Here is a 27,384-nt window from a genome sequence, read left to right as displayed (position 1 = left end):
GGAGCCCCGAGTAGCGCGGCGGGAGGTGGACATGCCGGGGAGGAGACTGGCCTCCTGGTGGCGGGGGAAGGCTCCTGGGGACCCCAAGTCCGCGGAGGAGGAGACAGGAGGGAGCAGGGAGATGGAGGACCCGGGAGCACGGACGGGCTCCGCGCATGCGTGGGAAGAGACCTTGGCGTCCTCGGCATCGCCAAGGCAACCGGCGCCAGCCATGGCCTCTGGGGCGGGCGGAAGCTGGGGTCGCTCCCCACCGCAGAGCTCAGTCCCGACGGTGAGGGCTGAGCCCGGGAGCAGATCCTGCCTTAGCTTGGGAGACGGCAGAGTGGGGAGCTGTCCCTGGAGGGGCCAGATCCTGGAGGGGTGGGGGGCGAGGAGAGACAGCCCCAAACCGAGAGGAAGAGGCGTGGCAGGGAGCAGGGAGGCCGCGGGGCGGGGAGGAGAGAACCTGGCCCCTGCGGGGTTAGGGAGGCCACTGGCCGGGAGGGGTTGGGGCTCGCGACGTGTCCCCATCCATTCCCCCCACCCCACCTGGCTGACTCCGCGCACACCCCCAGCCCTGGGTCACCTTCCTGCAGCCCCTCTCGTGGGCCGTCCCACCTGCGCCCCCGCAGCCAGGCCGCGTGAAGGAAGGTGAGACTCCCGGGTCCCCCCACCCCACCGCCACCATCACCACCACTCACCCTCTTCTGCCTCGCACATCCTCTGGGAGTCCCCGCAGCACAACCCGCCAACCCATTCTTCACCCCCTGGGACCGGGGTGTCAGGGGGAGGGGGACTCGGAGGCCCGGCGTGGGCTTGCTGAACCCCGCTTCCTAGACCTGCTGGAACTGATGATGCTGCAGAACGCGCAGATGCACCAGCTGCTGCTGAGTCGCCTGGTGGCTGGAGCGCTGCAGCCCGGGCCTGCTTCGCCCTGCCCTCAGGTGTGTGTGGGTGGGCCGCCGGGGTCGCTCACCTGTGGGTCCAGGGATGGGGATCCACCTGGGGTTCCTGTTCAGGGGGGAAAAGAACTGGGAGACAGAGGAGCAGGAAGCCAGCCCGTCTCTCTGGCTGGGGCTGTTTGGCATCTGTCGTGTTTCAGCCTCCATGAAAGGTTGGGGCGGGGAAGAGACCCCCCAAAGTCCAGACCACCGAGGTCTTGTTTTCAAGGAGGTTTCCCTGCAGTGCCTCCCCCACTGGACTTAAGGCTCCAGGAAGGTAGGCACCCTGGTAACCCCGCGCCATGCATCATGAGCGTCTGGCCTGGTGCCTGACACCATGTAGGGGCTCAGCTGATATTTGTTGAACGAGTGAATGAATAAATGAATGGTTAGGGATACAAAGCCAGGTTGGCTGTGATGGCACATGGAGAGGTACAAAGCACAAGTGCACATAGGGTTGGGGGATGGGGACAGGCTCCTTGGAGGAGCAGAGGATCTTAGAACCACCCCTTGAAAGCCAGGTAGGATTTTGACCCTTGGAGGAGGCAAAGGGTGTGTCCCCCATCCAGGCTGGCAGGGGCAGAGTCAGGAGACAGAATGGGGGAAACCGTGTGCAGCAGTGTGTGTGTGCAAGAGTGTGTGTGTATGTGTGTGCAAGCGGGTGTCTGTGTGCATGCGTGTGTGTGTGCAAGGCTGTGTACATGCATACGTGTGTGCAAGTGTGCGTTCACGTGCGTGTGCAAGTGTGTGCGTGCACGTGTGTGCGAGCGGGTTGTGAAAGCAAGTGTGTGCGTGCAAGCATGTGTGTGCAAGTGGGGGTGTGTGCAAGCGTGTGTGTGCATGCATGTGCATATAGCTCTAAGGCTGAGCCTTACTCAGCCAATAGTGGGCATCCTGAGGTCAGGAGAAGCAGGGACTGGGTGGAGAGAGAATGTTGTTCAGCTCAGAGGAGGCGGAGAGGGGTTCAAGGAATCCAGACAGAAGGAGACCCTGAGGAGCTACTGCCACCCCTCACCCCTGGGTCCTCAGTGATGACACATAGGGGGGTCCAGGGGCTGGGGGTGAGGCCGGGGACAGCTCAGTGGACTCCTGGCCCCAGCTCTCGGGGTCACACCTGGAATCAACTGGGTGGCCAAGTTGCTCAACGTCCTTGAGCTACAGGAGTAAATGTTTCCACAATTCGTTGTCCTCATGTAGTAAATGCTCAATAAACACAAGCCATTCTTTTTTTCTTTCTTTTCTTTTCTTTTCTTTCTTTTTTTTTTTTTTTTTTTTTGAGACGGAGTCTCTCTCTGTCACCTAGGCTGGAGTATAGTGGTGCGATCTCGGCTCACTGCAACTTCCGCCTCCTGGGTTCATACGATTCTCCTGCCCCAGCCTCCCGAGTAGCTGGGACCACAGGCGCCTGCCACCACACCCGGCTACTTTTTTGTGTTTTTAGTAGAGACGGGGTTTCACTGTGTTAGCCAGGATGGTCTCGATCTCCTGACCTTGTGATCCGCCCGCCTCAGCCTCCCAAAGTGCCGGGATTACAGGCATGAGCCACCGCGCCCCGCCTACACAAGACATTCTTTTTTTTTTTTTTTCCTTTTTTTTCTTTTGAGATGGAGTCTCGCTCTGCCGCCCAGGCTGGAGTGCAGTAGCTGGATCTCTGCTCACTGCAAGCTCTGCCTCCTGGGTTCACGCCATTCTCTTGCCTCAGCCTCCTGAGTAGCTGGGACTACAGGCGCCCACCACCATGCCCGGCTAATTTTTTTTTTTTTTTTGGTTTTTTTAGTAGAGACGGGGTTTCACCGTGTTAGTCAGGATGGTCTCAATCTCCTGACCTTGTGATCCGCCCGCCTCGGCCTCCCACAGTGCTGGGATTACAGGCGTGAGCCACCGTGCCTGGCCACAAGCCATTCTTACAAAGCCTATCTGGAGGAAATAACTTAGGGGAATGGAGGAGTGGCGGTGGGGAGAGCCTGATGGTGGATTCTCATTTCCCCTGCCTGTTTTGCACAATCCCCAGGTCTACCTGGAGGTTCCGCAGGAAGAGCCTGAGGAGGAGGAGGAGGAGGAGATGGATGTGCGGGAGAAAGGGCCTTTGGTGTTTCACCACCACTACTTGCCCTATTTGATGCCCTCCCCGGGTGCCCTGCTGCCCTGGCCAGCCCCCTTCTTCCCCACCCCCGCTTGTCAGCCCTACTTGCAGGACGTGCCCAGGATTCAGCACTGTCCTGCCTCCAGGGAAAGGGAGGTGTAAGTGAGGCTGGGTGCTGCCAGGGTTCTGCTCTGGGCTGGAAGTTGCAGAAGAGCTGTGCAGGGGCTGGTGGTCGGTGGAGATAACTTGTGGGTGAAACTCCAGAGGCCACCCCTGGGCCTCTGATGGGGGTCTTTTTCTTTCCCCCATCTCAGGAGAGCTGTGCCCCCACCCCCACCCCCCAGTGCCACAGGGACTGTGGGTGCTGATGTACCCCCGGCTTCAGGTAGGGCTGGGGTGGTGGGCAGCGGGGCCCAGGCCTGGGAGTGAATCAGGAGGCCAGGAGGGCCCTGTGCCCTCTGGTGGGGTTTGGGGGTTTCCTACCATCACTGCTGCAGGCAACTGGCCTGTCCCCTTCCCTTTTCCTCTTTGGGGTCCACTGAGACAGGAGGGAGTCAAGATGAGGTTCTTGTTTCCCCAGACTACTATGATGCCGAGAGCCTCCTATGAGGACAGACCCTGGCCCTGGGAACTGCACCAGCTTCCTGCTCTGGATACAGCCCCGGAGCCGCCTCCTGCACCTCTCTTGTCGACTCCCCTGTGCCCATGGCTGGCAGTCCTTCTCACTCTCTCAACCTCAGCCAGGCCCCCTTCTCCTGGGGAAATCAGTCCCTGCCCCACGCCAATGAGTTCCTGGATGGGCTGGATCTGTGCTGTTGTGTAAGAGCTCCTTGGAGCACCACCCAGGCCCTTGAAGCCACGTCAGCCCGCCTCTGCCCCACTGCTTCCTGCCTGGAGCAGGGGGAGGCCTGGGAACAGAGCCCCCACCCTCTCTCCCTCACCCCTCTCTCTGGGATGATGAGGTCTCCTTCCAGCCTGGTAATGGAGCAAGAGGGGAGGGGGGGATTCCTTCTGCTTTCCACAGCTTTGAAGGCCCCTTTGAGGTGGCTGGAGGGGCCCAGAGTGGTGGGGGAGAGACCTTGCTGGGCAGCGCCCCTGAGCAGAGTCAGTTCGCTGGGCCCCCCACCCCTCGTCCCAGGAAGCAGCTCTGTTGGCAGAAAGGAGAGGTCAGAGCTTTGTCCTGCTGTGGCCAGGAGTGGCCTGAGGTCTCCTGGGGCCAGGTGGGAACAGTGTGTCCTCTGCCCCCTGGGCCGGGGTGTGTTTCCCCCACCCTCCCTCAGTAGCAATGAGCTACTCAGGCCAGATGGGGGCCTGTTGCATGGGCTGGGAGTCCCCTGTGAAGGAGAGGGTGGGGAGGGAGGCATCTAGGGAGAGGGGTCCCCCATGGTGGCTCCCCTCCCTGGCCATTGTTATCCCAGGAGGAGACACTGTGGGCACAGGGCTAAGTCCAGGTGTTTGTATTCTGGCTAGAAAAGGCAATGTCCCAAGTCTCTGCTGCCTGTCACAGTCCTTCAGCCAGGGCTGGACCTCAACCCTGAGGAGTCACACTGAGTTCCAGTGACCACCGTGGTGGTGGCCATGCCACTCATGCTTGCTATGGCCGGAAGGCCTGGGGCAGCCTCCTCCAAGCCGCTCGCACCCCATAGGTGCCCATCCGCTGCTGGCGCAAGTGCTGGCCGAAGATGAAGCAGAGCAGGACAGATGTCACGAACAGGGACAGCAACACCGACACCACCGTGACTATGATGACCATCTGGCTGTCCGACACAGGCTCTGAGGGGGGAGGGGGCAAGGGTCTTAGACGTCCTGTGATCCCAGTTACCAGGGACCAAAAGGGAGTGGAAGTCCACCCCCAGCCCAGACCCCCAGCCCCCGCCGCCCGCTCATGCATCCAGCAGTCACCCCAGTTGCAGAGATGAGTGGTAAATGGTGTCTGCATTAAAATTATTATCTGGAAAAAAGGTGGCCCAGGGCTCAGGCTACCAGCTGGACTTCTGTGTGGCTGTGAGGGCAGATGTCCCCTTGTCAGCAGCCATGGGACCAGTATGTAGCTGCTGGACACTGTGGCCTGGAGGGTGGCATGGTCCCAGCCAAGCCCCTTCTTGGGCAGAGCTGAGTGAACTTCATGCCAAGCTCCCTGTGTGCCGGCCGTCCAGTCACCGAGCAGCAGAGCTCTGGGGACCTCAGCGGGGGCAGTCAGGCCAAACTTCTCATTGTGGAGGGGAGCCAAGGCCAGGGAGAGCAGTCAAGGTCATGGGGCTTGATGGTGGCCGAGGAACTAGTTGACTTCTCCCGACCTCTGGAGCAGTTGAGGTCCAAGCTGGGGACTTGGAAAGAACTTCAGGGAAGAGGGAGAGTAAGAGGGAAGCCTCAGGGTGAAGGGTGGGCTCCTGGGTGTTTGCTTCCCAAGTGGGACTCGAGATTTTTCTTCCCCCGAGGGGCTGAAAGTGACTTCTCACTCCCAACTCCATCCACGGATCCCCCCTCACCATAGATCTCCAACATCTTTGGGGCTGAGTGTTCCTGAAAGATGTTGCCACCGCGAGATATCAAGTCCAGCACAGCCAGGCAGGAGAAGTTGCGGTGGCCATCCTCTCTGTCAGCCGTGCTGTTGAATGTGGCTGTGGCCTCCTGCAGAGCAGGGGCTGCCTTCCCGAAGGTCTGATTGTGCAGAGTCTCATTGCCACGGAACAGGAAGAGGGTGAGGCTGTCCAGGGGCTCCACGGTGGGCACCCTGCACTCAATGGTGAAGGACTTGCCCACAGCCACCAAAGTGGGTTGCAGTGTCAGGATGACCTGCCTTGGAGGCTCTGCAGGGGACAAAGGAGGGAGGTCTGGTCAGGATGGGGGTGCAGTCCCAGCAGCCTCCCCCTGGCCAGGGCCATCTCCTGTCACCATGGTGTTCCACGGTTGGGGAGGAGGTGGCCTGGCCGGCTCCAGTGCAGAGAGGAAGAGGGCGGCAGTTGAGGATGGAGGCTGGACTGTGTGGTAGTTTTACAGACATGATGGTTTCCGGTGACCAGGTGTCTACAAGGACAAGGTTCAGAAATTGTACAGCCAACTGGAAAGATATAAAAGTTTGGGTCTGTCTCCTCTCCTTCAGAAATGAAATATAAATTTCAAACATTAAACAGTTGGGTGATCACGTTGAGAGAGACTTAGATGGGCATTGCTCACTGGAACTGGGCACTGGAGGAACTGAGCTGTGAAGTTCATCACTTAGGAGGCAGAGGCCAGAGCCAGACCTGCCCAGGTTCTCCAGGGTCAGGGCCATGGCCACCACGATTCCTCACGTATTCAACCACCCGAGGGGGTGCCCTGGATTCTCTTTTGAATTAGAATATTTCACTTCCACTCACCCCACCTCCCACCCCGAGAAAATATGTTGGATTTAAGATGTTTTTCTGTTCATTGATCCACTGAAACTGGTGATGGAATGGACCCAGGTGATACCCTTAGCGCCAAGATGTCCTATCCCAGCCCATCTGGAAGGTTTTCATGGCTCATGTGCAGGTGGAGTGTGATGGCCACACATTTGCTGTGGGCCCTGAGGGGAAGATAAAAACCCTGGGCGACACTTCAACCTTCTTGCCATGAGATGGACAGGCTCAGCTCCCCTGATGGTGACCCCACTACTTGGCATGGGACATGGGGTGCTCTGGTGACTCAGCTATGTTGGGAAATGACTTCTGGATTTGGTTAAATGTTGGTTAGATTGTCCTCCCCTAAGCAAGACTCAAAATGTGGGTTGTCTGCATCTTGAGATGCCAGCGGGCTCAAGGCATCCAACCAAGGGCTGGCCTGGTCCTGCCCCTTGTCACCCCAGGAGCTCAGGGAGGCAGGGCCCCATGATGACAGTGCCCAGGAGCAGGCACAGAGGGGCTCTGTGTGCATTCAGTAGACACAGCCTCTGTCCCAGGGGAGAGGAGGGCCCTGCAGCACAGCCACTCACGGTACACGCTGACGTTGGAATTCATTGACTCCTGCTTCCCGGAGCAGGTGAAGTGGCATTGGAGGACCGTGTCATGGGAGATGTTTGAGACCAAGTAATGTTTCCACTGAGCCTGTTCGTCCAGCAGAATCTTATCTAGAGAGGTCTCCAGACCACCCACTTCAGGCTGGTTACAGGTGGTGCTGCAGTTGACCTCGAGGGACGCTTTGGGCTCAACCGCCAGCTTCTTTGGCCTCACGTGTACCTCAAATACCTTCTCATCAGATCCTGGAAAACCAGAAACACTGGGCAGTCGTGTCATCCCCCCGCCCCCTGCCCTCCAGTGGAGCTGTCCATTGAGGCAGTCTGGCTCCTGGGTCAGGGGCTGAAGAGGAAAGGTCATTGGGGACCCCGCTGCTACTTTCCCCTTGTCAGATGTCATGGCCCCGGCTAGACCAGGAGGCCACCCCCCAGCTGACTCCCTGCCTCTGGCTGTCCTTCCTCCAGCCCCCTAGCTGACACCCTGCCTCTGGCTCTCCTTCCTCCAGCCCATCTGCCCATCAGCTCCAGATTAGTCTTCCTCAGGCTGTGCTCCATCTCCATGGAGTGGGATCCGACTCAGTCTTTAAGGTCAGCCCAAACGTCCCCTCCCCCATAAAGCCCTCCCACAGAGGGCCCTCTGTAGCCCTCCCTCCTTTCCTTTCTTGCACAAACACTTTTTGAACACCTGCTATGTCCAAAGCATCAGGCTCTGGGGATACAGCAGTGATCACAGTAGACCAAACACTGCCCTGGCAGAGCTCCAGTAAACAGTGACAGGCAGAGCACCCAGCCGGTCAGATGGCAGGAAAGCGCCGAGAAAGGGAGCAGGGAGTGGGGGTGAGGCCACTTTAAATACTGTGCTCAATAAAAGCCTCACCCAGATGCTGACTCTGTGGGCAAAGGCATGCAGGGGTGTGGCACGCCCTGCAGATACTCAGGGGCAGTGATCCAGGGGAAGGGGGCCAGCAGTGCAAAGGCTGGGGCAGGAGGATTGTTGAGCCCAGGAGTTGGAGGCTGCAGTGAGCTATGATCACACCCTGCACTCCAGCCTGGGCAACAGAACAGGAACCTGCCTATAATAAAAATAAAAAATTTAAAAAGCTTCAGCAGGCTGGGCATGGTGGCTCATGCCTGTAATCCCAGCACTTTGGGAGACCAAGGCGGGTGGATCACTTGAGTCCAGGAGTTCGAGACCAGCCCCTGCCATCTCTACAAAAAATACAAAAATTAGCTGGGCATGGTGGCTCTCACCTGTGATCCCAGCTACTCAGGAGGCTGAGGTGGGAGGATCACCCGAGCCCAGGGAGGTGCAGTGAGCCATGATCACGCCACTGTACTCCAGCCTGGGTGATAGACCGAGACCCTGTCTTAAAACAAAACAAAAAAACCTAAGAACCTCAGCAACTTTTGGGACTTCTCTTCCGCCTGAAGCCACAGGGAATGGGGCACCCCCACCCTCTCGGCTGGCATGTGCCAAATCAGGAACCCCAGGAAACTGGCTTACCTGGACAGCAGATCAGGGCGAAGAGGGCCACAGTCAGTGTCCTGTAACCGAAAGAGGACATCTCTGGCAGTGTCCACGGGCTCGCAGGGACCAGCCAAGGGCTGCCTGGAGGGAGATGGTGGGCGCAGGTCTGAGCTATGGCCCAGAATCCCTAGCCTTCTGCAAACTGATGACTGCATTTCCTCTCATTATCTGAGAGATATTTGGGAAGCCATGTGCACCAGCTGGTTCTAGGACCCCAGGCCTCTAAGAATCCAGGCAGAGGAAGCTGGGAAGCTGCTGATAAGCAGGGCATAACCCAGTCCTCCCTGCTGACTCCCTGTGCAAGGGGCGGGGCAGGCAATGGGTGCACGCATGCGTGTATGAGACGTGTGCACAGGGGAGAGTCAGGCCTATAAGCCCCAGATCTGGGGAACCCCAAATCCCATGGGATGCATTGTTGGAGTCATGCCTGGGAGACAGCCATCCAAAGGCCAGGACCTGTCCAGGACTTGCAGTTACCATAGCAAAAGGGGACAGTGACTTGGGCTTTTCTAAGGAAGCCTGGACGGAAATTTGAGCTTCTCCTGCTAAATGCCTGCTGCAATTCTGCATAAACCTTCACATTCCACTCAGTTTTCTTTTCTTTTCTTTTCTTTTTTTTTTTTTTTTTTTTTTGAGATGGAGTCTCACTCTTGTCGCCCAGGCTGGAGTGCTGTGGCACAATTTTTGGTTCACTGCAACCTCTGCCTCCCAGATTCAAGCAATTCTCCTGCCTCAGCCTCCAGAGTAGCTGACATAACAGGATTGCGTCACCACACCCAGCTAATTTTGTATTTTTAATAGAGATGGCGTTTCACCACGTTGGCTAGGCTGGTCTTGAACTCCTGACCTCAGGTGATCTGCCTGCCTTGGCCTCCCAAAGTGCTGGGATTACAGGCCTGAGCCACCGCACCTGGCCCTCACTCAATTTTCAACCTAGACTTGATCTTGACTCAGCTGATTCAGGGCCAACTTGAGGCCCAGAGCCTCAGGAAATGCATCCCATAATAGTCCCCAGCAACCCAGGCACAGACAGAGAATGGGGTCAGTCTGGCTGCAGCCACACCCCCCAAACCATGGCCTTCATTTCCTGGGCTACCTGATGTCCTCCATCCTCTCTCTCCCTCCAGGAGGGAGCCTTGGGTTGGGAGGGTTGGAGCCTGAGGTGTTTCACTTTATTCCTAGGGAGGAATCCGCAGAAGCAGTGAGCAGGTAAGGGAGGGATTTCAATGGACGAGAGGACCTTCCTGGGTGATCGCCACACAGTCTCATCCCTCAGTTCTGCCTAAGATCCCTTTTGCAACCAGGCAGGGAAAGAGCAGGACTTCTTGCTTTCTCAGGGGAACCCCTGATGGGGCCTTTCCAAAGGGATGCCCCAGAATCCTCAGGACTTTGGCCAAGCTCCATTCCAGGTTGGGAGGGCAGGGTGAGGTCCTGCCCTTCCCTCACTGCTGAGGCCAAAGGCGGTTACTACTGTACACAACCATCAAGGGCTGCCATTGTCAGCCTGGACCCAGGGAAGTCCCTGGACGGGGTTGCTGGACTTGGGAATGATGCAGGGAGGAAGGGGCAGGGCCTGGGGCCAGCAGAGAAAAGGAGAACAGGGTGGAGTTTCACCCCCAGCCTGAAGGAATCTGATTTCATGTGGGGCCGGCAAAGTCCTGAGAGCAGGAAACACTCCTGAAACCCAAGCCAGGGGCTGGGACAGAAGGGTGGGGATGGGGACATTGCTGTAGTGGAGACTCTGTGTCCTCCACTGAGTCAGAATAATAATAACAATAACAACATCAATAATAATAATAGTAAACATTTACTTACTACAGGTCGGGCACTGTCACAAGCACTCTATAAATATTAACCAATTAATCCCCTAACTCTCTGAGGCAGGTACTGTTACTGTCTCCATCTCACAGATGGGAAAACTGAGGCACGTCAAGGTTAAATGACTTGTTCAAGATCACATACCTAGAAAAAATGAAGTCACCATGAATGATAGCCTGCCATGGTGACTGTTGAAGCCCGCCCGAGCAGGCGCAAGAAGAGGATTGTTAGGAGCCTGGTTCCCAGGAGACCCTCAAGAGGGAAAAGCAACATAGCAGAAGGCCAGAGGAAGGTTCTGGGGCCTGCCTCACTGTGAGGGACTGTGGGAAGGTGGGGTGATCCACGCCTGGAGTGCTCCAAACAGCTTCTGGAAGGGACAGTGCTTGGGAATCCCACCTGCTTACACAGCAGGGCCAGCCTGATTCCCTCTTCAAGCAAGGCTTCTGCAGCCCCACGTCCTCCCTGAAAGCACAGGCTCCAGTTCCTACCCCCCATCTCCTCCTGTGATGTCTCCCATCCTTCCTGGGCAGGCCCTGCTTGGCTGGGACACACCGGGCATGTGACCATCTATTTGTTAGAAATAGTTACTGTATTCTAACCTTTGACACATCAACCTCCCTGCCTCCCCACTGGCCCATCAACAGTGAGGGCAGAAGCTGAATCTCATGTACCGCTACATCCACCCAGTGTAGGACACTGCCTGGCACACAGTAGGTGCTTCGTCATTGTTGAATTGGTAGATGGATGGGTGCATGCATGGATTAGTGAATGAATGAGAGAGTTTGTCCTAAACAAGCTTGTGCGAAGGCTGTTTTTAGTTTTAGGTCCTAAGCATTTACTGTTTTTTTTTTTTTTTTTTTGTCCAGCATCTTCCTCCTGCTGCTGCTAAAGTCTCTGCTTCCCAAGGCCACAAGGCTGACCTTATAATGTAAACAAGGCCAATCATGGTACCTTACTCCTTGAGGATGGGCACTTTGAGTTAGGCCTGCACAAAGGTTTTCTTTTTTTGAGATGGAGTCTCGCTCTGTCACCCAGGCTGGAGTGCAGTGATGCAATCTCAGCTCACTGCAACGTCCGCCTCCTGGGTTCAAGTGATTCTCCTGCCTCAGCCTCCTGAGTAGCTAGGATTACAGGTGCCCACCACCACGCCCAGCTAATTTTTGTATTTTTAGTAGAGACGGGGTTTCACTCTGTTGGCCAGGCTGGTCTCGAACTCCTGACCTCATGATCAGCCCGCCTCTGAGCAGAGGTTTTCCTGGGACTTTCTGAACCAGAGCCGGTTCCTTCTAGCCAGACCCTTCCCTTTCTAGTCCTAACACTAGATGCACATGAGCCAGCAGCTGTGCGTGCTCATGCCCCACAACTGAAGAAGCTGAAAGGAAGGAAAGTCAACTCAGTGTAGCAGGTACCCTTAATCCAAGATGGAAGGTGATCTAGAATTCTAGAGTGCTGGTTGTAGGGGTAAGGGGTGGACTCTGATGGGTGGTGGGCTGGGTTAGGTGCCTGGCGATGACTCTGTGTTCACTCAGGAATCGTGTTGCAGAAGTGAAAGAGCTATCCAGGCTGAATACAGTGGAAAGTTCTGACCCTTCAAACCTGCCCGTGGGAGGTTTGGACATGGGTCCTTGCGTACAGAGAGTTACTGTGGGGCTTGCCCTACAAAATGTCCACGACAGGAAAAGAGCTTGCAGCACACTCAACATTAATCATTAGGTCAGCATGCTCTCTGACCTGCTTCCTCATAGTTGCTCGGTGCCTATTGCCCCAGAATTATGCAGACTCTGTCATAGGATTAGAGTTCCCCTAACTGCTCTAAAGGTAACAGCTTGAACATTATAAAATGTTAAGCTTTCCCTTTGAGATATTCTTTCAGGTCCTGCATACCAGTGAAAGTACTCATGCAGGCTGGTCTGAAGGACCCCACTGATGCCAGCCAGTCTGCAGGACCCAATTGATGCCAGCTGGCCTGAAGGACCCCATGAGGAGCTGACTCACAAAAGAATGCAGTTTCCATATTCCAGTGATTTATCCCCTTACCTCGACTAGTCATTGACCCCAGTTTACCAGCCTGTTGCCCTCCACAATGTCCTCTAAAATCCCAGCCCAGAACTCTTTGGGGAGATGGATTTGACGGTCTCCCCGATCTCCTCATTTGGCACCCTGGGATCATTAAACTTTTTCTCTGCAGGAAACCCTGCTGTGCTGGTGTAATTGGCCTGTTGCTGCACAGCAGTGGGCCTACACACCTGTTGGTCCTGTAACACAGGAATAAGAGGAAACTGACCATGATGTAGAAGAGAGAAGAAACTTGGGGTCCTTCCTGGAAAATTGTTTTCACCATGAAATGTCTCCTGTTTTGCTCTCTGGATCCCTAAGTTTCTCAAGGAAGGGGGCTATAAAACTGGAGGAGTTAAGATAGTTCTGGAAAACGTGAGAGAATTTTTGAGGGGAGGGGAGATTAGAGTCTCAGTTTAGAAAGTGAACTCATCTCTCCCACAGAGCTTTGGAAGGATTATGCTCTGAGAGGGTCCTAATCCAGTGACTTTCCTCTCTTGTTTGAAAGAAAAAAAAAAAAAACTATTAGAATTGTGTACCCAGCAAAACCATCTTTCAAGAGCCAAAGTTAACAAAAACAGATAAACAAAAAGTTTATCCCCCAAAATACCTAAATGAGCATTTAAAAATGTGCTTCAGTAAGAAGAAAAAATGATTACAGAACAGTTTGCTATGCAAAGAAGGGCAAGAAAATAAAATGGCAAATGAGTACACAACTCCAAACAAATATTGTTTACAATAATGGTAATATTAATCATTATAATGTTTATTTTGAGAAGTTTTAGAAGTTCAAAACTAAAATACTGGGTAAGAATATATAAGGAAGTATTGGAGTTAAAGCATTCTAAGATTCTAACTTGGAATTTTTAGGAGGGAGGACACATTTTAAGTTATATAAGGAATGGGAGAAAATATTTGCAAACCATACATGCAGTAAGGGGCTAATATCCAAAATATGTAAGAAACTCAAACAACTCAATAGCAAGAAAAAAAAACACAATTTTAAAATGGGCACAGACCAGCCCAATGTCTCTTGGACTTTATTTAATGCCATATAATGTTGTCAGAATAAAGAGAAAGATGAAAAAAATAAACAAAAATGGGCAAAGGACCTGAGCAGACATTTCTCAAAAGAAGACATACAAATGGGCCAGGCGTGGTGGCTTACACCCATAATCCCAGCACTTTGGAAGGCCGAGGTGGGTGGATCACGAAGTCAGGAGATGGAGACCATCCTGGCTAACACGGTGAAACCATGTCTCTACTAAAAACACAAAAAAGTAGCTGGGCGTAGTGGCACGTGCCTGTAGTCTCAGCTCCTCGGGAGGCTGAGGCAGGAGAATTGCTTGAACCTGGGAGGCAGAGGTTGCGGTGAGCCGAGATCGCGCCACTGCACTTCAGCCTGGGTGACAGAGCGAGACTCCATCTCAAAAAAAGAGGACATACAAATGGCCAAGAGGTATATTAAGAAGTGCCCACCATCACTAATTATTAAGGAAATGCAAATTAAACCCACAATGAGATATCACTTCACACCTGTTAGAATGGCTATTTTCAAAAAGACAAGAGATAAGTGTTGATGACAGCTGGGCATGATGGCTCACGTCTGTAATCCTAATACTTTGGGAGGCTGAGGCAGGAGGATCCCTTGAACCCAGGAGTTTGAGATCAGCCTGGGCAACATAGGGAGACTCTGTCTCTAAAAAAACAATAATAATACTTTTTTAAAAGAGATATGTGTTGATGAGAATGTAGAGAAAAAGGAATGCTTACATGCAGTTAGGAAGAATGTGAATTAGTACAGCTGTTATGGAAAATAGAATGGAGGCTCCTCAAAAAATTAAAAGTAGAACTACAGAGGATCTAGCAATCCCACTACTGGGTGTATATCCAAATGAAATGAAACCAGCATGTCAAAGAGATATGTGCACTCCCATGTTCATTGCAGCAGTATTCACAATAGACAAGATATAGAATCAAACTAAGTGCCCATCAGTGGATGAATGGATAAAGAAAATCTGATACATATATACAGTGGAATACTATTCAGCCTTAAAAAGAAGGAAATCCTGTCATTTTTGACAACATGAACAAACCTGGAGGACGATATGCTAAGTGAAATAAGACAGGCATAGAAAGACAAATACTGGCCAGGTATGGTGGCTCACACTTGTAATCCCAGCACTTTGGGAGGTTGAGGCAGGAGGATTGATTGAACCCAGGAGTTTGAAACCAGCCTGGACAACATAGTGAGACCCTGTGTCTATTATTTTAAAAATTTTAGGCTGGGCAAGGTGGCTTATGCCTGTAATCCCAGCACTTTGGGAGGCTGAGGCGGGTGGATCACTTGAGGTCAGGAGTTCGAGGCCAGCCTGGACAACATGGTGGAACCCCATCTCTACTAAATATATATAAAAATTGGCTGGGCATAGTGGTGTGTGTCTGTAATCCCAGCTACTCGGGAGGCTGAAGCAGGAGAATTGCTTGAACCCGGGAGGTGGAGGTTGCTGTGAGCTGAGATTGTGCCACTGCACTCCAGCTTGGGTAACACAGCAAAATTCTGTTTCAAAAGAAAAAAAAAATTATTAAAATGTTTACACAACATTTCAAAAAGCAAAACTTGGGTCTGCTGCACACCAAGTACTGTTGAATCCACGTGAATGAAGGGATGTGTAACACTGTATTAGGTGTCCTAAATAATCTAGAGATAGTTTAAAGTATACAGGAGGATGTGTGTAGGTTATACGAAAACGCTATACAATTTTATATTAGGGACTTGAGCATCCTCAAATTTTGGTATCTGTTGGGAGGGTTCTGAAACCAATCCCCCCATGTATACTGAATAGTGACTCTACAATTTTTGTCAAATATTAAAAGAACATGTAAAATTTCAAGGAAAACTAGTAAAGTATATAAATTCTAAACCACTAGAGAGGCTTAAAATTGTATAAAAACAATCCAAACAATCCTTAGTTAAAAAAAATTAAGAAGAAAGCTGAGTGTGGTGGCTTATGCTGATAATCCCAGCACTTTGGGAGGCTGGGGTGAGTGGATTACCTGAGGTCAGGAGTTCGAGACCAGCATGGCCAACATGGTGAAACCACTCTCTATTAAAAATACAAAAATTAGCTGGATATGGTGGCGTGTGCCTGTGGTCTCAGCTACTCAGGAGGCCGAGGCATGAGAATTGCCTGAACATGCGAGACAGAGCTTGCAGTGAGTTGAGATCGCACCACTGCACTCCAGCCTGGGCAACAGAGTCTCACTCTGTCTCAAGAAATAAAAAAATACAAAAACAAATACAAATACAAAAATTAGCCAGGTGTGGTGATGTGTGCCTGTAGTCTCAGCTACTTGGGAGGCTGAGGTGGGAGGATTGCTTGAACCCAGGAGGTGGAGGTTGCAGTGAGCCAAGACCATGCCACTGCACTCCAGCCTGGGTGATAGGGTGAGTTCCTATCTCAAAAAAGAAAAAAAAAATACTAAAACACAAAGCTCAGCTCTATGTTGTTTACAAGAGACATACTTCATGCATAAGGATATGGAATTGGTTGAAAGTCAAAGGATGAAAAAGATATACTAGGCAAACACCAAAAGAAAGCTTGGAAAGCTATATTTATATCAGACAAAAATGAATTTAAAGACAAAAACATTTATTAGGGATAGAGTGAGTACCTAGAATAAAGGGTCAATTCACCAGGAAGTTACAATAGTTCTAAACTTCTATATAGAAGTTTCTATATAGAACTATATACGTCTATATATACTCTTTATAGTTCTATATACTCCCATATAGAACTATAAAGAGGTAAAACCACCATCACAACAGGAAATTTTAACATATATCTCTTAATTATGAGTAATGATGCGGACAGAAAAAAAAATCAGTGGTGTAAATGCTTGAACTGCATCTATAAAGTAGAGAATACAAATTCTTCAAGAAGATGAGTTTTAAAACCCTTATATATTTGACAGTTTAAAAACAGAATCTAATGCATTGGTCAAAGAAGAAATCATAATGACACATTTATAAATTCTTAAAATTGAATGATAATGAAAATACCATGTTAAAATTTCTGCGAGGCGCAAAAGTTGTGCTTGGAGGGAAATCTATAGCCTAGAATGCTTGTATTAGAAAAGAACTCTGGGCCAGATGCAGTGGCTCATGCCTGTAATCCCAGCACTTTGGGAGGCCAAGGCAGGAGGATTGCCCCTGCCCAGGAATTTGAGACAGGCCTGGGCAACATGGTAAGATCACATAGAAAGAAAAAGAAAGAAAGAAAGAAAGAAAGAAAGAAAGAAAGAAAGAAAGAAAGAAAGAAAGAAAGAAAGAAAGAGAAAGAAAGAAAGAAAGAGAGAAAGAAAGGAAAGAAAGAAGGAAAAGAAAGAATGAAAGAGAGAGAGAGAGAAAGAAAGAAAGAGAAAGAAAGAAAGAGAAAGAAAGGAAGGAAGAGAAAGAGAGAGAGAAGGAGAGAGAGAGGGGAAGGAAGGAAGGAAGAAAGAAAGAAAGGAAGGAAGAAAGGAAGGAAGGAAGGAAGGGAGAGAGAGAGAAAGAAAGAAAGAGAGGAAGGAAGGAAGAAAGAAAGAGAGAGAAAGGAAGGAACGAAAAAAGAAAGAAAGGGAGGGAGGGAGAGAGAGAAAGAAAGAAAGAGAGAGAGAAAGAAAGAAAGAGAGAGAGAGAAAGAAAGGAAGAGAGAGAGAGAAAGAAAGAAAGAGAGAGAGAGAAAGAAAGGAAGAGAGAGAGAGAAAGAAAGGAAGAGAGAGAGGGAGAAAGAAAGGAAGGAAGGAAGAAAGAAAGAAAGAAAGAAGGAAAATAAGTCTGATGGCCAGGCATGGTGACTCATGCCTATAATCCTAGCACTTTGGGAGGCCAAGGTGGAAGGATCACCTGAGCTCAGGGGTTTGAGACCAGCCTGGGCAACATAGTGCGATATTATCTCTCTATTAAAATAAAAAATATTACAAAAAAACCCTTCCCTACAAAACTCAATAGGATAGGTAAGTCTCCAGTGAAATCGATATATAAAGAAAAAGAAGGCACGCGTAAACATGATTAGGAATGTAAATGGAAACGTAAACATGAGAAGAAAGAAAGCTATACAAATTTATAGAAACAGAAAGTGAAACAGTAGTTGCCAGGGGCTGTGGGAGAGGGGAAATGAGAGTCCTTTAAATGGGTTTAGTTCTGGTTTTGCAAGATGGAACAATTTCTGGAGATGGGTTGCAAAACAATGAGAACATACTTAGCATTAATTGCTGAAGTGTACACTTAAAAATGGTTAATTTGGTACATTTTATGTTATGTGTATTTTACCACAATGAAAAATAAAGAAGACTATAAAAAAGTTATGCTACAACATAGGAATTGAAGTAGATCAAGTCTTAGACAAATATAACTTACCAAACTTATTTAAGAAGAAATAAAAAGCCTAAATGGTTCTATAACTATTAAAGAAATTGAATCAGGGCCAGGCATAGTGGCTCACAGGTAATTCCAAGAAAGTGCTTACGGCTAATCCCAGCACTTTGGAAGGCTGAGGTGGGAAGATCCCTTAAGCCCAAGAGTTTGAGACCAGCATGGGCAACATGACAAAACCCCATCTCTACAAAAAATACAAAAATTAGCCAGGCGTGGTGAAACACGCCTGTAGTCACAACTACTTGGGAGGTGGAGTTAGGGGGATGGCTTGAGCCTGGGAGGTTGAGGCTGCAGTAAACTGAGATTACGCCACTGTACTGTAGCCTAGGTAACAAAGTGAGACCATGTCTCCAAGAAAAAAATAAAAGAAAACAAAAAAACTTGAATCAGTAATTTAAAGATCTTCCCATGAAGAAAATACCAGGTCTAGATGGTTTTGCAGAAGTTCAAGTAAGGGTAACTCTTTTAAAAAAATTATTATTATTATTTTTTTTTTTAGAAATGGAGTTTTGCTATATTGCCCAGGCTAGTCTCAAACTCTTGGGCTCAAGAGATCTTCCTGCCTTAGTCTCTTGAGTAACTGGGACTATAGGCATACAGCACTGTGCCTGGTTAGTAATTCCAATTTTATAAAAACTCTTTCTGAGAATGGAAAAAATGAAAACATTAACTCTTTCCATGAGGCCAGTGTAACCTTAATATCTAAACAAGACAAGTACAGGAAGAGAAAGCAATATTAGAGGCCAGTTTCACTCATGACTATAAATGCAACAGTTATAAGAAAAATACTGGTAAATCAAATCTGGCAGTGTAAAAATCAAAAGGCATCACATTCTAGTTGGGTTTATCTCAGGTGTGCAAGGATGGTTTAACAACGAAGAAATGTCTATAAACATTATTTATTATGTTGGTAATAGTAGACTTTGGTCCTCTGTGTCATATCACTTCTGCCCTCTGCTGATTTCAGCTGTCCCTACAGTGGATAATTTTGTGCAAGCCTAGACTCCCTTTTAAGCTGCCAGTGCCCCTCCACCTACCCCCAAACTTATACTATGCTTCTTTTTGCTTTTTGTCTCAGGGTCTTCTTCAATGCTTTAGGAACAATTTACTTGCCAGCTAGTGATTCCCAGAAGTGTGGGAGAGTTAAGGTCCCTAGAATGCGATCCTCACCCAGTTGGGGAACAGGAGTCAGTGGATATACTTTCCAGCCTCCTTCTTGCCAGTGGGCAATTCTGGGAGACATCCTGTAGTTTTATCAGAGGTCTCAGCAGAATAAGCTTCCGTCGCCTACAGCTGCAACATCAGTCACCCGCCTTTAAATGGGCTTTTCCTTCCTTCCTGTCTGTTTTACCTGCTCCTTCACCCCCTGCTTCCTGGAATCACCTCTCAAATAACCTATCTGAATCTAAGTCCTTGCTCCAGCCTCTGCTTTGGAACAAAGGATTCTGCTTTAGAGCAAAAGGAGACCAAACTAAAACTTACATTAACAGATTTAAAAAGAAAAAACATACAAAAATATCAACAGATTAAAAAAATTGACAACATTCAACACCCTTTTACGATACAAGCTCTTAGCAAATTAGAAGCAAATGTCCTTAACCTGATAAAGAAAACTTACATAAAACTTCTATATTGTTTTTAATGAGTAAATCTTAGGAGAATTTCCTTTAAAATCAGGAAGAGACAAAGATGCCTATGATTTCTGCCTCTGTTTAATATTGTACCAAAGGTCTTATATATTGCAGTAAAAGGAAAGGAAGGAAAGAAGGAAGGAAGGAAAAAAGGAAGAAGGAAGGAAGGAAAGGCGATCAAAACCATCGGTATTTGTGTATGGCGTGACTACCCAGGTAGAAAATCCAAAAGAATCATCAGGCAAGTGATTCAAAGTAATAAGAGATTTTAGCAAGGCAACTAGCTAAAAGATCAATATTCAAAAATTGGTTGTTCTTGTGTATATCAGTAACATACAAAAACGTAATTTAAAAAATACATCATTTATAACAGTCAAAAAAGTAGAGCAAGAAAAGTAACAAAACCTAGAACTATAAGACCTATAGTAAGAAAATTATAATACTTTATTGAAAAATATTAAAGACAATCTAAATAAATGGAGAGATAACACATGTTCATGGATAGGAAATTCAATATTATAAAGATGTAAATTATTCTGTAACTGATCTACAGGGTCAGTGCAATTCCAATTAACCCCAATAGGGTTTTTCATGGAAACTGAAAGCTGATTTTAAGGTTTATATGGAAGAACAAAAGAACAAAGACGCCCCTAAAGGAAATGAATAAGGTGAGGGATTTGCTCTGCTAGATATTAAGACTTTCTGTAAAATATGGAGTTAGTGTAGGTATAGGCAAATTAACTGATGAAACAGAACAAAGAGCCCAGAAATACACCTATGCTTGTTTGAAACTTTGATGCATGACAAAGATGACATAGAAGATCACTGGGTAAAAGAAGGGCCTGTTAAATGACACAGGATCAATTGATTAACCATATGGAGAAAAAAAGGGGAAAATGTATCCCTGTCTCACACCAAATATAGAAATCAATTCCATTTAGATTAAGGATTTATATGTGAAAGAAAATCTTTATAAGAAAATATAGGAGAGTATTTCCATATCCTTGGGGCAAGACCTTGAAATTGTCAATCATAAAATCAACAATTGGTATCTTTGACCAAGATACAAAGAAACAGGTCTGGTGCGGCTGTGACCCCAGCACTTTGGGAGGCCGAGGCGGGCTGATCACGAGGTCAGAAGATCGAGACCATCCTGGCCAACATGGTGAAACCCCATCGCTACTAAAAATACAAAAAAATTAGCCAGGCATGGTGGCGGGCACTTGTAGTCCCAGCTACTCGGGAGGCTGAGGCAGGAGAATGGCGTGAACCTAGGAGGCAGAGCTTGCAGTGAGCTGAGATCGCGACACTGCATTCCAGCCTGGGTGACAGAGTGAGACTCTGTCTCAAAAAAAAAAAAAAAAAGACACAAAGAAACATTTCAAAGAAAGGGAAACATGTCTAAACAAGTGAAAAGATTATTTAGCTCGAGTAGCCAGGGAAATTAAAATTAAAATTACAATGGGACTGATACTATTTTATATGTATTAGGTTGGCAAAAGTTAAGAAATATGACAAGACCAATTGTTGGAGAGGCCGTAGGTTAATAGGCACCCTTCTAACTGCTGATGAGAGTGTATATTGGTGCTCTCAGAGATAATTAGGCATTATCTTGTAAACGGAATATTCTTATACCCTGTAACTCGCAGTTCAATTCTTAGATGTATGCCCTAGAAACGCTGTCACACTAAGAACCAGACATGTCCTTGTGTTTCCTTCTCTTTTTTTTTTTTTTTTTTTTTTTGAGACGGGGTCTCGTTCTGTCGCCCAGGCTGGAGTGCAGTGGCGCGATCTTGGCTTACTGCAACCTCCACCTCCCGGGTTCGAGCTATTCTCCTGCCTCAGCCTCCTGAATAGCTGAAACTACCGGCGTACACCATCACACCCAGCTAATTTTTGTATTTTTAGTAGAGATGGGGTTTCATCTTGTTGGCCAGGACCGTCTCTATCTCTTGACCTCATGATCCTCCTGCCTTGGCCTCCCAAAGTGCTGGGATTACAGGCATGAGCCACTGCTCCCGGCCTTACTTCTTACCATCTGTGTGACCTTGAGCAAATCACTTAATCTTTCTGTGCCTCAATTTCCTCATCTGCAAAAAGGAATCAATAATAGTATCTTCCTCATAGGGTTTTTGTGCAGATTAAACAAATAAAATAAGTAAATATTTTAAAGCATTTAGAACAGTGCCTAGCACACAGTAACGCTATATAACTGTTTCATAAAATAAAAATAAATAGGCATAGCCAGGCACAGCAGTTCAAGACTGTAGTCCCAACTAATCAGGAGGCTGAGGTGGGAAGATCACTGGATCCCAGGAGTTCGAGGTTGTAGTGTGCTATGATCATGCCTGTGAATAGCCACTGCACTCCAGCCTGGGCAATATAGTGTGACCCCATCTCAGTAAATAAATAAATAAATAAATAGAGATGCATATGTAATAAAGCACTTAAAAATAAGAGAACAATAAACACAAAATTCCAGAGGGTGGCTACCTGTGGGTGGGAGGCAAGTAGCATAAAAGTGGACAAGTGGTGGCCAGGTGTGGTGGCTCACGCCTGTAATCCCAGCATTTTGGGAGGCCGAGGTGGGTGGATCATGAGGTCAAGAGATCGAGACTTTCCTGGCCACCATAGTGAAACCCTGTCGCTACCAAAAACACAAAAATTAGCTGGGCATGGTGGCATGCGCACCTGTAGTCCCAGCTACTTGGGAGGCTGAGACAAGAGAATCGCTTGAACCCAGCAGGCGAAGGTTGTGGTGAGCCAAGATTGTGCCACTGCACTCCAGCCTGGGCGACAAGAATGAAAACTCTGTCTCAAAAAAAAAAAAAAAAAAAAGCAGATAAGTGGTGTTTGCAGTTTGGTGATACTCCATCCTTGTGCTGAGTGGCAGCTTCAGGTGTGTTTGGTATATTACTGTGCAGTATGATGTATATGTATGTTACATATGCTTTTTATGCGTTACCTAGTAAATTTTACAAAAATAATAAAAGGGAAAAAGGGCCTTTCTACGTGCCTAGAAAGAAGAGGCTTCATGGGAATGTGAGCCATGGGTTAGGAAAGACCCCTTCGAACGGAGGCAGGTAGGAAGTGAGTGACTGAGATTCATTATGAACCCACCACGCCTGCCGGGGAGAACAGGGACTGTCCCTTCCCCTCTGCATCAGCTCAGATGGTCCAGATCACAGCCCACGTGGGCCCCTAAATAAGGAGGCAGCCCCACATTTCTACATCGGCCACCGAGATGGCAGAGCAGAGGAAGGAGAGAGGGGAGACAAATCAGGAAAGGAGCGCCAGGGCAAGTGCGTGAGCTCAGAGACCCAGCAGGGCAGGGCAGGAGCTTCACAGAGTGCAGGATGTCGAGCCACAGGAGCGCTGGGGATTCCCCAACCCCTGCACTTACCAGCGAGAAACTGAGACCCAGAGAGGGGAACGGACTAAAACTCAGACCTCGACACTGCCAAAATTCTTCCCATGCTGCCAAGCTTCATTGGAGGGAAAGTGAGAAGCTCAACCTTACCCCTGTGGGCTCCAAGAAGGGTAGCTCTGGGATCCCGGGCAGGAAATTGGTGACAAGGTGACAAGGTGCGCGTGTCACAGCTGCCCAGTTCACGGCTTGTTATTCAGTCTTCTCCCTCCCCCCACTCCCCACCAGAAGTGACGTGCTTCCTGTGCCCCGGTTCCCACCCTAAACTAGCCTCATTTAGCTCCACTCCCATCCCGCTTTTTTTTTTTTTAATTGTGGTAAAACGTACACAACAGAATTTACCATTTCAATTTTTTTTTTTTTTTTTTTAGACTGAGTCTCAGTCACCCAGGCTGGAGTGCAGTGGTGTGATCTCGGCTCACTGCAACCTCTGCCTCCCGAGTTCACGTGATTCTTGTGCCTCAGCCCGCAGAGTAACTGGGACCACAGGCACCTGCCACCACACCTGGCTAATTTTTGTATTTTTAGTAGAGACAGGGTTTCACCATGTTGGCCAGGCTGGTCTCGAACTCCTGACCTCAAGTGAACTGCCTTCCTCGGCCTCCTAAAGTGCTAGGATTACAGGCAAGAGCCACTGCGTCCAGCCAATTTTTCGTTGTGTTGTTTTTAAGACAGAGTCTTGCTTTTGTCACCTAGGCTGGAGTGCAGTGGCACAATCACAGTTCGTGGCAACCTCTGACCCCTGAGCTCAAGTGACCCTCCCTCCTCAACTTCCCAAGTGACTGGGACTACAAGTGTGCAGCCACCAGGCTTGGCTAATTTCTGTAGTTTTTGTAGAGACAGAGTCTTGCTTATGTTGCCCAGCCTGGTCTCAAACTCTTGAGCTCAAGCAATCCTCCCACCTCAGCCTCCCAAATGCTGGGAATGAGCCACCGTGCTAGGCCCATTTTAATTATGTTTAAGTGTACAGTTTGGGGCACTAAGTACATTCACATTGTTCTGCAACCATCACCACCATCCGTCTCTGGAGCTCTCTCTTTCTCTTTTCTTTCTTTTTTTTTTTTTGAGATGGAGTTTCGCTCTGTTGCCCAGGCTGGAGTGCAGTGGTGTGATCTTGGCTCACTGTAACCTCTGCCTCCCAGGTTCAAACGATTCTCTTGCCTCAGCGTTTTTGTTGTTGTTGTTGTTGTTTGTTTGTTTGTTTGTTTTGTAGAGATGGAGCCTCACTCTGTCGCCCAGGCTGGAGTGCTGGAGTGCAGTGGTGTGATCTCGGTTCACTGCAACCTCCGCCTCCCGAGTTCAAGCAATTCTCCTGCCTCAGCCTCCTGAGTAGCTGGGACTACAGGTGCACGCCACCACACCTGGTTAATTTCTTTTGTATTTTAGCAGAGATGGGGTTTCACCATGTTGCCTAGGCTGGTCTCAAACTCTTGAGCTCAGGCAATCCGCCCGCCTTGGCCTCCCAAAGTGTTGGGATTACAGGCGTGAGCCACCGTGCCTGGCCTTGCCTCAGCCTCTTGAGTAGCTGGGATTACAGGCACGTGCCGACTGGCTAATTTTTGTATTTTTAGCAGAGATGGGGTTTCATCATGTTGGCCAGGCTGGTCTCGAACTCCTGACCTCAAATGATCCGCCCACCTCGGCCTCCCAAAGTGCTGGTATTACAGGCATGAACCACCACGCTTGACCAGAACTGCCTTCCTTTTGAAGGCTGAGCAATATCCTATTGTGTGTGTGTGCTGCATTCTGTTCATGCATTCATATACTGATGGACACCTGTGTTGCTTCCACCTTTGGCTATTGTGAATAGTGCTGCTACAAACAGGGTTGTACAAATACCTGCTCAAGACTCTGCTTTCAGTTCTCTGGGGTATGTACCCAGAAGTGGAAATGCTGGATCATAATGGTAAAATATACACAACAAAATCTACCATCTTAACCTTTTTTCTTTTTTTTTTAGTGGTAATTCTGACTGGGCTTGGTGGCTCACACCTGTAAATCCGGCACTTTGGGAGGCTGAGGTGGGAGGATTGCTTGAGTCTAGGACTTCAAGACCAGCCTGGGTGACAAAGTGAGACCCCATCGCTACAAAAAAAAAAAAAAGTAATTTTGTTTAATTTTTGAAGATTTGCCATCCTGTTTTCCTTACTCCTCCCTTTGATGTGCAGTTTCTGTACTCACTGGGGCCTTCTGTGAATGAGGCAGTTCCAGGACAAGCTACCTTCTGGTCCCCCAAGTGAGGCAGGCGAAGATCACAGAGCTGAGGCTTCCTTGGCTGTGACACACCATTCCACAAAAGCCTCTTATTAGTGACTAAGACCTATCACTTCATCAAATCTTATCAGACCTGCCACCTTGCCTAGCAATTTTACAACAATTACTCTAGAAGAGTGACTTTGTACAAACAAGCAGAAAGTATGAACACTGGGTGCAGAGGTGGCTGGCGGGCAGCCAGCTAGGCTCACCCACGAGCAGAGGATCTTGCTCCCACGGGCCAGCCTCACAGCACATTGAAACTTCTGGCTTAGCAAAGTCACAAATTAGACCATTCAGAGGCCAGGAGGACAGTCAAGGCCACACATTTCTCTGGCGCAATTTCTCTTGGTGCTTGTGTGCATCAATTTCTTCAGCTCAGTTCTTTTTGGAATCTCCTTGTCATACTGCTGGCAAAACAGAGCCAATATAAAATGACTATGGTGGGAAGGAGGCAGCAGGGCCCAGAGCTTTGAAGGGCCCACGTGACTTTAATGTTTTGGTGGCATCTGTCATAGACACAAATGGGGGTGGATGTCCCATTTGGGACAATTTCTCCAGGAGCCATGTTTGGACTCACCCTTTTTTAAAGATAACCCCTTCTTTTTCTACTTTAGACAAGTTTTTTGGGAAGCTTCCATCTTCCTACTCAGCTCCACCTTCCTGGTCAAATGATTGGTCCAAGGTTGGCATCATGGTACCTCACCTTCTGGCTCTTTCTTTTCTTTTATCCTTTTTTTTCCTTTTTTTTGAGACAGAGTCTTGCTCTATCGCCCAGGCTGGAGGACAGTGATGGTGTGATCTCAGCTCACTGCAACCTCTGCCTCCCAGGTTCAAGGGATTCTCCTGCCTCAACCTCCTGAGTAGATGGGATTACAGGCATCTGCCACCATGCCCACCTAATTTTTGTATTTTTAGTAGAGACGGGGTTTCACCATATTGGCCAGGCTGGTCTTGAACTCTTGACCTCAAGTGATCTGCCTGCCTTGGCCTTCCAAAGTGCTGGGATTACAGGAGTGAGCCACTGTGCCCGGCCAGAACTGCCTTCCTTTTGAAGGCTGAGTAATATTTTATTGTGCGTGTGTGCCGCATTCTGTTCATCCATTCATATATTGAGGGACACCTGTGTTGCTTCCACCTTTGGCTATTGTGAATAGTGCTGCTATCAACAGGGTTGTACAAATACCTGTTCGAGACTCTGCTTTCAATTCTCTGGGGCATGTACCCAGAAGTGGAAATGCTGGATCATACTGGTAAAATATACACAACAAAATTTACCATCTTAACCTTTTTTCTTTTTGTCAGTGGTAATTCTGGCTGAGGTGGGTGGCTCACACCTGTAAATCCAGCACTTTGGGAGGCTGAGATGGGAGAATTGCTTGAGCCTAGGACTTCAAGACCAGTCTGGGTGACAAAGTGAGACCCCGTTTCTACAAAAAAAAAAAATTAAAAAGGTAATTTTGTTTAATTTTTGAGGATTCACCATCTTGTTTTCCTTACTCCTCCCTTTGACGTGCAGTTTCTGTACTCACTGGTGTCTTATGTGAATGAGGCAGTTCCAAGACAAGCTGCCTTCTGGTCCCCCAAGTGAGGCAGGCGAAGATCACAGAGCTGAGCCTTCCCTGGCTGTGACACGCCACTCCACAAAAGCCTCTTATTAGCGACTAAGAGCCATTACGTCATCAAATCCTATCAGACCTGCCACCTTGCCTAGCAATTTTACAACAATTACTCTAGAAGAATGACTTTGTACAAACAAGCAGAAAGTATGAACGCTGGCCATCTATGCAAGTTTTAACAATCCAGGTGCTAGATCCACCCAGAACTTGCAGATTACCCTGTGTACCCACTTCGTGAGCTGCACACACAGTCCTGCTGTTCTGTTGTGTAGCCAGAGTTGAGACCCCTTTACGTACTTCCTCAGGCAACATTTGGGCCAAATCCCACTCTGGAAACCTCCTCCCTCAACTTTGTGGCCTCTGAGCAGATCACTTTCCATTTCCATTTATTTCTTTTTCTTCTTTGCTTGGTTTCTGGCACATTCCTCTTTGAACTGCCAAGATCATGCTAGGTAAATGTTTATTGAATGTAAGCTAGCAGCTTGGTTTTAGGAGACACATATTTTATAGCAAGGGGTTTCAAACTTGAACGTGTGTCAGGATTACTGGGGGGCTTGCTGCAACAGCCCACCAGGCCCCATCCCTAGAGTTCCTGAGTAGTAGGTCTGGAGGGAGGCCTGAGAATTTTTTGCATTTCTAACAGGTTCCCAGGTAATGA

At 48.7% G+C, this 27,384-nt stretch overlaps 2 protein-coding genes across 6 annotated transcripts; one reads left to right on the top strand and one right to left on the bottom strand.

The window, feature by feature from the left end:
* The first annotated feature begins 188 nt into the window (after positions 1 to 188).
* PRR29 (proline rich 29) lies at positions 189 to 4,358 on the top strand. Of its 4 annotated transcripts, none has more exons than XM_055386873.2 (6): positions 189 to 271; positions 576 to 630; positions 817 to 923; positions 2,932 to 3,161; positions 3,318 to 3,388; positions 3,584 to 4,358. In XM_055386873.2, exons 1-6 carry the CDS (start codon positions 212 to 214, stop codon positions 3,610 to 3,612), a joined length of 552 nt encoding a protein of 183 aa, XP_055242848.1. In that variant the 5' UTR covers positions 189 to 211; the 3' UTR covers positions 3,613 to 4,358. The 4 variants fall into 4 exon arrangements, with proteins under 4 accessions (XP_055242848.1, XP_004041247.4, XP_004041248.4 ...); XM_004041199.5 differs by having other exon boundaries at positions 555 to 630; XM_004041200.5 differs by lacking the exon at positions 3,318 to 3,388 and having other exon boundaries at positions 555 to 630; positions 2,932 to 3,159.
* Positions 4,359 to 4,455: 97 nt separating this feature from the next.
* ICAM2 (intercellular adhesion molecule 2) lies at positions 4,456 to 23,056 on the bottom strand. Of its 2 annotated transcripts, XM_019026118.4 has the most exons (5): positions 22,948 to 23,056; positions 8,481 to 8,585; positions 6,956 to 7,222; positions 5,493 to 5,813; positions 4,598 to 4,776 (listed from the first exon to the last, which is right to left on the bottom strand). In XM_019026118.4, exons 2-5 carry the CDS (start codon positions 8,539 to 8,541, stop codon positions 4,598 to 4,600), a joined length of 828 nt encoding a protein of 275 aa, XP_018881663.3. In that variant the 5' UTR covers positions 8,542 to 8,585; positions 22,948 to 23,056.
* Positions 23,057 to 27,384: the final 4,328 nt, after the last annotated feature.

Source organism: Gorilla gorilla, chromosome 4 (assembly GCF_029281585.2).
Source record: "Gorilla gorilla gorilla isolate KB3781 chromosome 4, NHGRI_mGorGor1-v2.1_pri, whole genome shotgun sequence".
In the NCBI taxonomy this organism is placed as follows: domain Eukaryota; kingdom Metazoa; phylum Chordata; class Mammalia; order Primates; family Hominidae; genus Gorilla; species Gorilla gorilla.
The sequence above is the reverse complement of the archived record's forward strand: the minus strand, read 5'-3'. Positions and strand labels throughout refer to the sequence as shown.

What these genes read in the sequence shown, in the direction of transcription:
- ICAM2 (XM_019026118.4), bottom strand. Translation starts at nt 8,541, where the DNA reads ATGTCCTCTTTCGGTTACAGGACACTGACTGTGGCCCTCTTCGCCCTG. An exon ending in CGCCCTGATCTGCTGTCCAG is followed by an intron (nt 7,223 to 8,480) that starts GTAAGCCAGTTT and finishes CTGGTTTTCCAG; the next exon opens with GATCTGATGAGAAGGTATTT. An exon ending in TTCCAACGTCAGCGTGTACC is followed by an intron (nt 5,814 to 6,955) that starts GTGAGTGGCTGT and finishes TGTCCCCTGCAG; the next exon opens with AGCCTCCAAGGCAGGTCATC.
- PRR29 (XM_004041200.5), top strand. Translation starts at nt 212, where the DNA reads ATGGCCTCTGGGGCGGGCGGAAGCTGGGGTCGCTCCCCACCGCAGAGC. An exon ending in CGCAGAGCTCAGTCCCGACG is followed by an intron (nt 272 to 554) that starts GTGAGGGCTGAG and finishes GCACACCCCCAG; the next exon opens with CCCTGGGTCACCTTCCTGCA. An exon ending in CTGCTTCGCCCTGCCCTCAG is followed by an intron (nt 924 to 2,931) that starts GTGTGTGTGGGT and finishes CACAATCCCCAG; the next exon opens with GTCTACCTGGAGGTTCCGCA.